This window comes from Archocentrus centrarchus, chromosome 9 (genome assembly GCF_007364275.1).
Source record: "Archocentrus centrarchus isolate MPI-CPG fArcCen1 chromosome 9, fArcCen1, whole genome shotgun sequence".
NCBI classification, from domain to species: domain Eukaryota; kingdom Metazoa; phylum Chordata; class Actinopteri; order Cichliformes; family Cichlidae; genus Archocentrus; species Archocentrus centrarchus.
Genome location: NC_044354.1, coordinates 26,096,589 through 26,110,329, shown reverse-complemented (window position 1 = coordinate 26,110,329; position 13,741 = coordinate 26,096,589). Strand labels below are relative to the sequence as shown.

The 13,741-nt window shown below is 40.6% G+C and overlaps 3 protein-coding genes across 5 annotated transcripts in view; 1 reads left to right on the top strand and 2 right to left on the bottom strand.

The window, feature by feature from the left end:
• Positions 1-5,107, top strand: part of slc4a5a (solute carrier family 4 member 5a) — a 51,253-nt gene extending 46,146 nt beyond the window's left edge. For all 3 annotated transcript variants that reach the window (XM_030737292.1, XM_030737290.1, XM_030737291.1), the window contains exons 22-26: positions 533-601; positions 1,019-1,192; positions 1,535-1,744; positions 1,840-1,898; positions 4,357-5,107. In XM_030737292.1, coding sequence (XP_030593152.1) covers positions 533-601; positions 1,019-1,192; positions 1,535-1,744; positions 1,840-1,898; positions 4,357-4,522 — 678 coding nt within the window. In that variant the 3' untranslated portion in view covers positions 4,523-5,107. The remainder of the gene's footprint in view (positions 1-532; positions 602-1,018; positions 1,193-1,534; positions 1,745-1,839; positions 1,899-4,356) is intronic.
• Positions 5,108-5,143: 36 nt separating this feature from the next.
• Positions 5,144-11,808, bottom strand: ogfod2 (2-oxoglutarate and iron-dependent oxygenase domain containing 2). The gene is given in 10 exon segments (XM_030737301.1): positions 5,144-6,348; positions 6,611-6,868; position 7,914; positions 8,002-8,128; positions 8,688-8,787; positions 8,872-8,982; positions 11,355-11,411; positions 11,516-11,556; positions 11,559-11,618; positions 11,621-11,808. Coding segments are annotated over 10 exon segments (1,131 nt in total). The 5' UTR covers positions 11,730-11,808; the 3' UTR covers positions 5,144-6,081.
• Positions 11,809-12,343: 535 nt separating this feature from the next.
• Positions 12,344-13,347, bottom strand: LOC115785564 (immediate early response 3-interacting protein 1-like). The gene is given in 4 exon segments (XM_030737300.1): positions 12,344-12,800; positions 12,908-13,009; positions 13,258-13,305; positions 13,308-13,347. Coding segments are annotated over 4 exon segments (246 nt in total). The 3' UTR covers positions 12,344-12,744.
• Between the last annotated feature and the right edge of the window lie 394 nt (positions 13,348-13,741).

The following is a 13,741-nucleotide window of genomic DNA, read 5'->3' as shown; positions in this document are numbered from 1 at the left end:
TCCAGGGTGATGCCCCGGTAGTCCTATCCTGAGCTGGGTAAACAGTTCCCTTGATGTGTCTTCCATAGGGGTTGTTGGAATCGCTGGCCCCTCACCCAGGACCAGTTTGCCATGGGAGACCCTACCTGGGGGCAAAGGCCCCGGACAACATAGTTCCTGGGATCACTGGGACACACACACACCCCTCCACTACGAGAAGGTGGCGATTCACAGAGGAGATGGTTCTTGATATTAAATAAATTGGGATTATGAAATAATAATAATGTGCAATAAATAGATTAAAATATATAACTAAATCAACAAATTATGAAAGAAATAATTTAAACAAACTTAAGCTACCACATTTTGAAGCCTCCATGTTAGTTTGGTTAGCAAGCTGTGTCCACAAACTCTTACCAGGGCAACGCACAGACACACACATATCTTCTAATTTATGCAAAGAAACAGACTCACGGTAGAATTTCACTCAAATTGTGATGTTGTGAACTGTCTTAATTATAACTTACATGTATGTCGCTACTATTGCTTGCAGTTCATCCCCATGCCTGTGCTGTACGGTGTTTTCCTCTACATGGGTGTAGCATCCCTCAGTGGAATCCAGGTACTGTATGCAGGCCAGCTGGACTTACATACGATAATAAAGTGAGTTATTGCAGCTAGGCAGCTTACTTATTGCTTTTCTGACAGCAGATGGAAAGTGGTTTATTTAAAGCTTCTAAGCAAAAAAAAAAACCCCAAAAAAACAGGTAAGCAGATACCAGAGTGTCCATGTAGGTTTGGTGCATTGCATGAAACATGTACATAACCTTTGTGGCAAGGTATGTTTCTGGTACTCAGGTGTTTTAGTATAATAGCCAACAGCAATAATTAGAAACCTACAGCTCAGGGCTCTGTGACCCCCCATAACACTGTGCAGCCAAGCAGAGCAGGGATGCATACAAGTCTTTAACCAATCATGATGTTTGTAAGTTTATGTGTATTTAACATAATCCCCCTCTTATATCATTGCGTTCCACAGTTCTGGGACAGGATAAAGTTGTACATGATGCCTTCCAAGCACCAACCAGACTACACCTACCTGCGTCATGTTCCTCTCAGGAGGGTACATCTGTTCACTCTGATCCAGATTACATGTCTGGCTGTGCTCTGGGTCCTCAAGTCCACCTTCTTGGCCATCATATTTCCAGTCATGGTAAATGCGGTTAAATACTCCCATTTGCAGCACAGTTTTGCATGATTCCTGTGTTGTGTGATGGGTGGAGGTGAGAGGCAAGTGAGACAGAGGCTGCTGCTAAAACTATGCAAATCCACTCCACATATAGATGCTATAAGTGTGATTAACGTGATAGAGGTTTAATACCGTTTTTAAAGAATGTAAATAGTGCTCTGATTTTACTGTGCATAGTGGTTCCTGTTAACATCATCTATGCACGGCATCCAGCTAAATCATATTCACAGCATAACTGATATATGAGATGAATATTAACAGGAGCTGAAACAAGGCCTGTCTTGGTTTGTCTCTGCCAAACACCAGATCCTGGGTCTGATGGTGGTCAGAAAGATGCTTGACATGGTCTTCTCCCAGCACGACTTGGCTTGGCTGGATGACCTCCTGCCTGAAAAAGAGAAGAAGAAAAAGGATGATGACAAGAAGAAGGAGAAAGAGAAAGAGAAGGAGAAGGGGAAAGAGAAAGAGAAAGAGAAAGAGAGGAAGAAGCACAAACCTGATGACAGTGAGGAAGAGGTGGGAAACGCGAGCTTCTGCTTCCCCCTACAGGACTGAAAATCCATGGCATGATGCACTGTGTCTGTAATCTATGTGTATGTGATTGCTTGCAGGAAAAGTACCACAGCTATGCGAACCACTCACCCAGCTCTGAGTCAGACTTGGATCGAAGGTACTGTGTTCTCAAACTCCACATCCCATACAAAGATCTCGTTTATCCTGATGTCACACAGACTGAGTGGGGAGCATACTGTCAGGCTGCAGCCACACGCAGGGCTCTTTAAAACACACACACACACACACACACACACACACACACACACACACACACACACACACACACACACACACACACACACACACACACACACACACACAAAAAGATATGTCAAAGCGCAATCATATGAAGCTGCACTGAGTCCAGTATAAGATTTAAAAAAGAGATTATTTTGAACTCTGAGACATGCAAAGCTGCTCTTTGTACTAGAGTCTAACAATAAAAAGTAAAAGTATAGTACTCCTGCTCCAGTTACAATTACATACAGGATATATCAAAATTGAATATTGTCTGGGTTCATCATTACTCCTTACAAGCAAAGACCCAACAGTAATAACTTAGACTCAGCCTGCAGGTATGCCACAAAAAAACAAAAAAAATGAGCACAACAGAAGTTTTGGTGGAAAACCAAATTAGACTCCACTGTTTTTTGGACATGTCTGTTATTTATATATTTATTTTGAAACAGTAAATGTCATTTTAATCCCTAAAATTAATGCACAAGTTTTCAGTATAATACAGACATTTCAAAATATGGCCAAAAAGTGCAGAAATCTGTATGGCTCATTACCACTAGAGGGAAATGATAACATGTTTGTGTTGTTTGGCTGAACTGAAATACAGACAAAACAAGAAACTTGAACTGGGTGGCTTATCAAAATGATCACAGCAAACGCTAACCTTAAAACTGACAAATTCTTGGGTAGACTCAGTCGCATGAAAATAGACCATAAAATGGGTTTTGTCATAGTGATATGTCTTTTCATATTGCTATATTGATTTGTTAATGAGAAATTCAGTTCATTGCGTCTATATTTTCCTTCATATGTTTCTTTCTTTAATTAATGTAAATATGCACGTTCAGTCCCACAGTTGCAGGGAAATTATCCAAAGATTATACTGTGTCATGTTTGAGTTCAGTCTCCTCTCCATGCTCTTTAAGGCAATGCAGATGATTGTTTAATGTGATGAACAGTGTAATCCTGCTTCTGCTCTTCCTCAGTGATGTTTTCAATGTCTGACAGTCTGTGGCTGAGCTGCCCTTTGTACACACAACTCAGCACATTGTGTCATTTTTAACATAGTGTGTGAGGAATGGAAACAGATGAATAAGTTAGTGTTTGGTCTTTTCAGTTCTGTGTATCTGGTACATAGAGAGGATATATTGTAGGCCTCTGTATATACAACTGTATATTCAACCATGTGCAGCAAACATCGTTTTGGTTGTTTCTTTTTCTTCCATGTGCTGACTCTCTTTAGTACATCAGTCACACCTGCATGTGTAATGTAGTCAAATCCCACCTCGCCAAACCCCCCTCACCTGGAGCCACAGCAGTTCAGTGCATGTATATTTTGCATTGAAAGTGCAGCCTGTGCTCATTTTGCATTTGTCATATTTAACAATAACTATTTTAACTTTGGGCTGTTTGCCCTTTCAAATGTTCCCATCATGTCTGCATTGCTTTATTAGAGGCATGGTTTGGAATTGAGCGTATGAACGTGTTTGTATACGTGCTCCCACCTGTGGAATCAGATAAATTACGCTCTGTGATGTTCTTTTACCGAAAGATTTATGCAAACATAGAATACGCTGATCACCAGACCATTGAAACTTATTGCACTCAGTCATTTTTGAACAGATCATTTTTACAACATGCTCTGATTTGATGTAAAAGACAGGCATGCATAAAAGTGTAAACAAAATCAAAAACACTGGAAATTAGAGTTAAATTTATGATCGCAAATGACCATCTAATAAAAACAGGATATTTGATTATTATTTTATTCAAATATACTCATATAATTAAGTCATATAATTAAGCTGTATTTGTTCAGTAAAAACTATGCCAGGCCCTTGCGCTCACATTTACTGTTAATTTAGACCATAGCCTGTATATAAAAGATGGACATAGCCACCATGATGTCACCCAGTTTTTAGTGAAGTCCCCTTATGAAAGCCAGCTGACCATTCATTTCCCACAGATGTCTGTTCAACTAGACTTGATTTAGAAGCCAAAGCAGTTGCCCCTTGCTGGTCATTAGAGTTTAAGGCACTTAAGCATTGTAAGAGTTGTCCTTCATTTACGTACAGTCTGTGATTTAGTCTTACATAGTCTGGGATCCCATCAGCCGGTCTGCTGACTGCCTATGGGGGCAGCAGCTATAATATTTTGGGACTGATTTCACTCATTAACTCATCACTGGCATGAGCTGCTGTAGTCATGATGTCTCACAGCCAAGGTCCACCACCCTTCCCCTCCCCTCCTGGTAGCCCCTCTGTGTCTCTGGCTGTGGGTGTGTACAGTACCTGGTGTGTATGTGTGTGTGGTAACTGGACCTTGCCCTTCCTCAGCATCACCCTCCACTTGAAGATCTCCTGCCCTTCATCACCGGCCATGCCTATGGGCCGAGGGATGGCGTGCCCGGTGCCCCAGGTCAAGATCGAGATGGAGTCAGACTACGACTCAGACATCGACCACCACCGGCCCCGTGACATGAGCAGTGAGACTACATTATAAGGCTGAGACACGATATCTTGTTGACTGAACACCACCAAACCAAGTGTGGGCAGACTACTGAACGCAGACAGTGCTGACCCACAGACAGCACAAGAGGGCACAGACAACTGACAGCTGAACACATTGAGATGGGACTGATGCAATAACTACATGTGGAAAAGTTTAAAGCATCTGATTTTAAACTGCTCCATTTGGCATACTTTGCTCCGGATAGTATAATGAAAACTATATATATATGTATTTGTATAATATAAAGGACTGTAACAAGCATAAATATGTATCTGTATAGAGTAATCTCTCTGTCATGGAAATGTATCTTTATTATTAATAGCTATATATTGATATTGTACTATCATTGTAATTACACTAAAACCAAACTACACAAGGCCCCCAACTTATTGTACAATGAGTTCACATAAGTTTGTGTGTACAGAACAAAGCATTATATTAGTAACCAGAACTACTGTCTAAAGCCATGCCTTTTGTTGCATTTGTGTTTTGGTGTGTGTTTGAATATGCTGCAGTGCACCTGATCCCTCCCCCCCAAACTTCCCTTCAGTTCAACACCACACAGGCACAAGCAGGAGTAAAAAAAGAAACAACCAAAAGGCCACAATGTTGTGATGTTTGTTGAAAAGAATCCATTTATTTTGTTCGATGCAGCCAACAGGTTCATATTTGTGTTCTTTAAAAATCTGTGACACCCATTACTTCAACCACAAGCCTAAGGCATTTACACACAAAGAATATTAATGAACTAACAGAATGTGTAATTAAACTTCCATTATTTCAAACTGTGACTGTGTGTGTTTTCCCCCTCAGAGACATACAGCAGTATTATAGCAGCCAGATGTTGATCATCCCAGATGTTCATCCATTCTTTCCAATCTAAAACAGACGAGGCACAACTTGCTAAAACGTGAAACACGAGGGGATTACAGCAACAGCTCAAGATTAGCAATGTGGACTTTTTCACATGAATCAGTGGCTGCAGATTTTAAAAAAGAACAAATGTTGCGACAGAACATATGCTGTCTTCTTAACACGAATGCACTGATACGGTATGCCACATGTACCTGCATGAATTCTGACTTTACTGAGCGAACTGGGTAACAAAGACATGACGGAGACAGAGGCACTTTAAGACTGAAAAACAGAAAAATTCAGCCAACAGCAAAGAAGTTGGTAGAAGAAAAACTTCCAGGGGCAAAAAGGCTTTTTTAAACCTTGTTTCAGGACAAAGTTTTAAATCGTTTTATCAGATCTGACTGACGATCCTATACATGCAATATTTATGTTCAGTTATCGACTGAAAATCAAAGTTATTGTGAAGCATTATTTAAATTATCCACCAAAAATGGCTGCTTAGTGGCAAAATTTGCTTCTAGAAAGACTGTCATAAAATGGGACGCTAAATTGAATTATTACCATTCATAAAAGAAATAAATATTAATCATTCCAATTTGGAACAGATTCAAACTGCTTCATAAGAGTTCATTCATTTTAATGTCTTTCTATAATCAGCTGGTGCAGCCATGAGTCAGAAGCAGCTGGAAGCATCATGTCAGTGTGCATGAGATGTTCTGCGGTGGTTCAGAGTGTTTGGTGAAGCCATCGGCAAAGCCTTCTGCTTCCACCAGCGAGGGTGTCCTGTTGCACATGGGGCACAGTTTGTTTCGTTCCTGTGAGGCTCTCATCCAGATGATGAGGTTCCAGCGCTGGCCAGAGGAGATGGGTAGAGCACCGTGCATGTGTTGACCCCGGTGAAGGAGGCCCTCAGTCACTCTGTGTTCAACCTCTGAGCACTCCGTCTCACTGACAGGAACCTGCAGAAGGCAAAAACCCACTTAATACATATATCACTGATCCTCTCACCATTAGAAATAAGAGGTAAAAATATTAAAGATCAGCCACAAACAAAAATCATGGTGCTTCTTTTGATTCTGGTTTTACAAATAGTTTATGTGATTAATAATTTACTATTAATGATACATTTCATTTCAGATTATTTTATTATTTATATACTTCATTTTCACCTTTATGTTTTTAGTTCTACACCATGAAAATTATAATCATAAATCACAGCACCTGTCTCATATCACCAAAATAAAGGTTGCCCTCAGTGAATTCTTTGCCCAGTGAAACATTCAGGGTGACCTCTGCATTATCGTAGTGGTAGCTCAGGTCCAGGTCTTCATTCATATCATATTTGACCACAAAGGCCTTGTGGCTGTCCAGACAGCACCCCCCACAGTCTGGGTAAAGCAGGGAGGTGAGTGGCATCAAGTACTGCTCACGGAGAGGTGTGATGAAGCCCTCGTCAAAGTCCAGCTCATTAAGAAGAATCTGAGGACAGAAATAATACATATCTAAAATTAACAGAATTAATAAAATCACAAATACAATAATTTGCAAATTTTTTAAACCTTGCACGTAATAAAAAAAAATGCAACAGAGACAGCATAGCCAAGTAATGCTTGTAACCTCTTCTAAAACCTCAATAAAATTTGCTAAATTATTAAGAAAAAACCCAAAAAGATCGCATTGCATCAGTGATGGTATGGATAGTATGGATAACTTGGACATGAGTGAAGGCACCACCCATGCTGAACAACGTTATCACAACATAGGGAATGAACACAGGTGCTGCAGTCAGACCCCACTGCCCACTGAAAACCAATGACTCACTGTGAAACAAAACATGAAAAACAAGGCCTTGACTCCCAGGCCAGAATGGGAAAACACGTAACTTTCAGAACTGCTTTCCTCAGCTCCAAACACAGAGTTGTTTAAAAAAAGAAGTGATGCAACAGAGTGGAAAACATGCTCTGGCACAACTTCTTTAATAAATGGTGATCTGATCAAATTTAAAATGAGCTTACATTCATTAAAACAAACAACAAATTCTAAATTTGGAGGCAGCTGTAGCTCAGCTGGTAGAGCAGGTTTGTCTACCAATCGGAAGGTGAATCGATTGCTCCCCGGCTCCTTCAGCATATGTATGGCAGCATCCTTTGATTGAACCCCGAGTGAGTGTGCATGTGTGTGACTGTTAGATAAAAAGCGCTTAGGCATAGATAAAAGCACACTAACCGTATCTTTGTATCATTTTTCAAATACACGTAGGGTTCAAATCCTTCTACTGAATTTGAATCTGAAGCTTGAAATACTCAAAAAAAAAGAAATTAAAACTGTGTGTGTGTGTATGTATGCATGTGTATATATATATATATATTTTTTTTTTTTTTTTTTTTTTTGTTTTTTTAAGTGTGCACTATATTGAATAAATGTCCCCCAAAATTTCATGAAAATTCATGAGTTCATAAGTTTTTGCATTCTTCATGTAATAGATTTCCATTAAATTACATGAGCAATGCAACCATAGCAGCACTCTCCAAATGTATAGCACAAACATGGAATATGTATGACTAAGGACACAGTTAAGGGTTGTGTTCAGAGATTTCAGAAGAATTTATTACCCCCATAGGTGGTTCATGGTGTTGGGTCTTCCTTTAGGGGCTGCAGACTGCTCAAAGTGCTCTAGCTCCTCCACCAGCTCCTCACAGAAGCTCTTCTTGAACACAGGGAACCGATATACTCTTGGAGCTGCAACACAGAGGAAACAACAGAGGAGTCAACGATGCTCATAAAATTATAGCACCAACACAAAGAAGGGTTAATGACAATAAAATGCCTGGGTGCCTGTGATTCTAGTCCGTTCTTCAGCGTTTCTCCAATCACTGCTTTGCATTTGTTATAAATCAGTAGCTCAAATTCATCCATTTTCCTCCATTTATCCTTGTAAAGGTCGTGGGAGGGCTGGAGCCTATCCCAGCTGTCATAGGGCGACCCTGGACAGGTCGCCAGCCCGTTGCAAGGCTAACACAGAGAGACGGACAACCATTCACACTCACCTTCACCTTCACACCTGCGGGCAGTTGAGAATCACCAAATAACCTAACCCCACTAACTGCAGCAGGAAACTGGAAACTCAGAGAAAACCCACACAGAAAGGTCAAGGTGGATTTGAACCCAGGACCTCCTTGCTATGAGGCTAACCACTTCACCACTTCAGTGGATATAATTTCTTTGCATTCAAATTGAGTTATCACTTCATATTTTAATCTCTGCCCCTGAGAGGAGCTAAAAGCACTTCCCAGCTTACCTGCCTGTTCCTCCAACAAGCCTAAGAGACCTTCTTCAGTGGCACGGCCGCTCTGACAGTACTCAAGAATCTGCTTGAACTCTGGAGCGAGGTAGGACTCCTGAGGGGAAGTGGAGTGCAAACGTGTTTTAACAAGGTGTTAATGTCACACTAATAATAATGCTAATGACGGTGCAGTGACTACCTGTAGATGATAGACATGAGGATGGAGAGGCTGGTACACATCTTTGATAGCAGCAACTCTTTCAGCAGATGTCACATTTAGACGCTGTCGCCTGTCCACTTCCTGGGAAATCTAAACAGAGCGTCATACGGTTCACTTTCAGTCTGTTAGTAATGCAACTGTTGCAAAGATTTTAGCCGCTTAAGGTCATGATTTTTGATTTGTTAGCTCAGCTGCTACTCATAAAATATCAATTATGTTATCTCACATTATGGGCTGGTCCTCCCTTTGTTAAGTGCCATATATAGAGAGCCTTGTTATTGGAAATGATGGCTTAAGCTTTAATTATCTGTTTCAAATCTCTGCCAGATCTTTCTTGGGGTAAAAGAAGTTTTGCAAACCCACCACATCTGTCATGCAGATATTCCAGCTGCAGTTTGGTTTCCTCCTGTTAATGCAGCTGCAAAAGGAGGAACAGAGCTCAGCATGACCGGATCAGATAGTTTCATGGAAACCTTTGTTATATTGCACATTATCTCTAAGTCCTGATGTAAACTGGTGGCAAAGTCATTTAGTTCATACAGTCTGCATACAGTCCAATTTGATTTTAAGTGGGACAAATTAGTAAAACTACTGCATAATAACATACATGAAAACAAATCTTTTAATATTCAGGAAACATTCTTATTTTCTCATTTAATGAGCACATCATCTACAAAAAGATGAACAGCCTAAGATGTCTTAAGAAAGATAAAAGAAATTTCAATATATCCCAGTTTTTCCACATTTATTAAGTCTACTGCATTTACAGTTTACACAGATTTAATCTATGAAGGCACGACGCAGTCACATGTAGTTTTTTTTTTTTTTTTTTTAAGAAAACAATCGTATTTTCTGTCAATGCGACGACATCTGTTCACTGCTGTTTAGTAATGTCTGCATCACATCACCACACCAGAAATAAGAATGAGCCTTTTCACAGCAAATTTTCACACTTTCTTAAAGCACAAGCTTTTAAAACTATCAGACTGTTTGATTTGGGAAAATGCTGCTTAGGTTTATCTTCAAACTTCTTAAGGAGTTTAACCTTTTAAGATACTGACTGTGCTGATGCATTTGGATCCAGGGCTGTGGTCGGCACGAACTTGTTACTTGTGAAGTTACTTTTGACAAACACATTTAATTTAACAGTGGAAGTCTGGAGATGCATATTTTCATCATTTTCTCTTAATTTGTTTTCTGATTTTGCATAAACTCACTTATGTATGTTTTGCTCTAAACTCCATTTCCCCATCAAACAGTTTGGCCTGACACAGTAGGACACTTATGAATATAAGACTGACATGTTCTTTAAATCATTTAAACCAGTTTCAGTTCTTGTGACTGGTTCTTGCATATGGCCTGCTGTGTTTTACATGACATAAAAAGGTATGGTCTGTTATGTTATGGAAAACTGCATTCAGGACTTAGAGCTAATGTGCAATATAGTAAAAGCTTCCATGAAACTATCTGAGCTGATCAATGCTGAGCTCTGCACCTCCTTTTGCCAGTCACAGTAGCAAGAAGTAGGAGGAAACCAAACTTTGCAGCTGGAAATAGCCTGCATGACCAGATGTGTGGGGTTTGCAAAACTTCTTTTACCCCAAGAAAGACCTGGAAGAGATTTGGAACAGATAATTAAAGATTAGGCCAACAAATACAACCATAAGCTGAGTAATCACAGTTGTTCCAGTTACAGACAGAATTTTATTTTTCCACACAGCTCCAATAGTAGCTACTAATGACAGCTACTGAACTCATCATTCACATCCACAATGAGTTCCATCATCAGCAGATTAGTTTTGTTTTGTTCATATTTGAACACAAATCCACACATACTGTATACCCCCAGCAAAATGACAGGAAGCTATCGAATGAACACATCCCACCGTACTAAACTGTACCTTCATTCTCTGACAGCATCCCTCTGCAAGGACTCAGAAATAAGACCAACTAGACAGCTGGGCCATGTTTATATTCTACATTGTTGTGAAATGAACTTTTTTTTAAAAAAGGACAATAATCTTAAAATACTTTAAACTTTGGATGTAACAAGATCGGATACTGCAGTACCAAGTTAATGCCAAAATGTATGCCCACTGTTTCCAAAAATTGATTTAGAAGTTACTACTTCTCTATAAAGCAACACTTCTTGATACCATAATAGATAGCTCTCTGATATTTGTAAAGATAATTAGCAAAGCTTTTAATTGCGGCTTTCCATTTGATGTGCTGTTAGGGCAAAATGCTGTAGTGTTACTAGCTTTTCATGCCTAAAACCTCTGTCTATTCACATTTTACTCTTTTTTTACAGATCACAGACGCAGTTTATTGTTGCTTTTGGTCTGTTGTAGCTCCCCAGCAGGAAGTCGAGTCCCCCCAGTGTGACAGTGTTTACTGTCCTGACGGAGCCGTGACACACGTACAGACTGCGGGTAACACAACTACACCCGCGGACTTCTTACCTTGTGGAGGACGTCTTTCAAACTGTCGGCCGTGCCACAGCTCCACTTCCTCAGCAGCTGCGCAGCAATAATTAGCAAACAATGCACACCTGTTAGCTCACAAAGCGACCACTACAGGTACTACTGCTCACGTCAGCATGTAGCAGACTAGCGTCACTCACTGCGCGGTACTCCAGCTTGAACTGCTGCTCGGACACAAAGCAACATGGAGCCTGTATTCATCCAGGAAGATGTTATCAGTCGTGAAGCAGTTACAGGTATAAACCGAGGCTTTCTGTTGCCCTCGTTGGTCATCGCTACCCGTTCAAGGATCATTAACGGCTTAAAGCTCACCGACACGGTCACGCGCACAGGTTCACGTTCAGGGACAAACATGTCACTTCCGGTTCAAACCTCCTCCAAATTAAAAGCACAAGACGACTACGTCCCATCCCATTGTTGGTCCATTTTTACATCTTACGTCTTGATATTTTTGTTGGACCTCACTGTTTTCCTTAGCATTTTCAGTCGTCTAATAAGTTTTTCAAAGAAAAAGTTAACATGCTTGTAATCATGAATGGCACGAACTAAAATGCCTGCAGTTTTTAAACTACACTTCTTACAATTTGCTTTGGAAGGTGCCGCGCCTAGAGGAAAACTGAATACATTTTTTTTAAAATTCATTCCATGGCCACCACCATACAGCTGTACTCAAGGCTTACATACCCTGGCCGAATTTGTGTACACTGCCCTCCAGTGGTCTCACTGTATAAGTCCAGTATTACCTACAGTAATATTGACACGTATCGTTGCCGACGGTAAAGTACACATGAACAGACAGTGAGGCCACAACTCTGTGCAGTCCAATTATCACTTCAGAATATACATGTACTATGACAGCTACCATTCAGCAAAGGTTAGTTCTACTGCATTCAACGCTGTTTCCGAGTACAGCAAAACGCTCTGGGACAGCACGCCTTCAACTCATCAGCAACGAAACTCGCGCTCGGTGAAGGTTTAAAAAAGTATTTATTGTCGAGCATTTCTACATCATCACATATTCGTTACATTATCTGACATGTTCTAGAGTATAAGTTACAGCTGTTTACAGTCGGCCCTTCTGACCAATTATCAATTAGTTCAGTGTAATAATATTTATTCTTATCAGATTTTTGAAAAAGTGCAAAACTATATAGCATTTCATTGTTTTATTCAAAACGAAGAGCATTAGTCATTTTTATTGGCTGCGAAGAGACCTTAACAAAAAAAACTCTGTGTAGAAATATACAGACAACATTCATGTCCGGGTTGAAGAGGACAGTGTGTGTGTGTGTCACAGACAGTTTCTTCAGTGGGTCCTAGAGCGATGGAGATGTTTGACTGGTTGTCCGGTCCCCACTCTCAAACTTATTCATCCAAAGAGAAGCAGCAGCACGATGCAGACTGAATTCACAGCGATCAGAGGCACTGCAGGGCGGGACAGTACATGGTCTGAGCCAAGACAACTTAAGTTTGTGTGAATCAATACTGTGTTTATATTGCGTCTGTGTGTGTGTGGTAGAGTGGACACCCACCTCTCATCACGGTCCTGACAGAGCGGATAAGGTTCATTAGCTGCACTTTGATGCCTGGTTCATCGCCAAATCCTCCGACACTTTGGTCCACTCCCCAGCCAACTGGAAACAGCCAGGTAACGACAGTTTGGTTACATCACAGTCGAAATTAAAGGTATAAAATATAGTAACTAAAAACAACACAAGTCTTTCTGTCAGGCAGATAGAAGGCTGTGCAGCAACTTAAATAAAGCTACACCGCAACTATTATCCTTAAATGCTCTGTTTTAGCATTAGCCCACTTAAGGGCTAAGCCACTTTCATACTAAATGCGTTGTGACCAGCTTAAACGTTTAATTACAGAGGCTTACTTTTACTTAGAAATATTTCTTCGTGTAGTACAGCGACAGCATTGACGACAGAATCGCTGCTTGAATGAGGGAGTATAGGGTAAATGCCATTTTGTCCCGACAAGCAGCTAGCTGTGTGTTAGCTGGAGCTGATACTGTTTACATCCGGAGGCGCTCTCCTGTGATTGGTGGTGGGGTTAGCGGGAGTAGGCGGAGCCTCAGCACCAACTGCTGACGTACCTGCAGCTGGTGAAGATGATTGGCTCCAGGGTTGTGTGACAAAGCTTTCCTTATATCGCCGTAGCTCTTACTCGCTGCTTGGCTCAGGAGAACATCATTTATATTTATATTAGATTTATATACACCATTTACACCGTTTTAGAAGCTTGTCTGAAAGAAAGCAACCAAACTTCTCCAATGTGCGGGCAGCTGAGGAAAAAGTCTTGTGGCTGATAGAAAACCCTGGAGCGTGACAGGAACAGCAAGCAGCACAGTTATTACGATG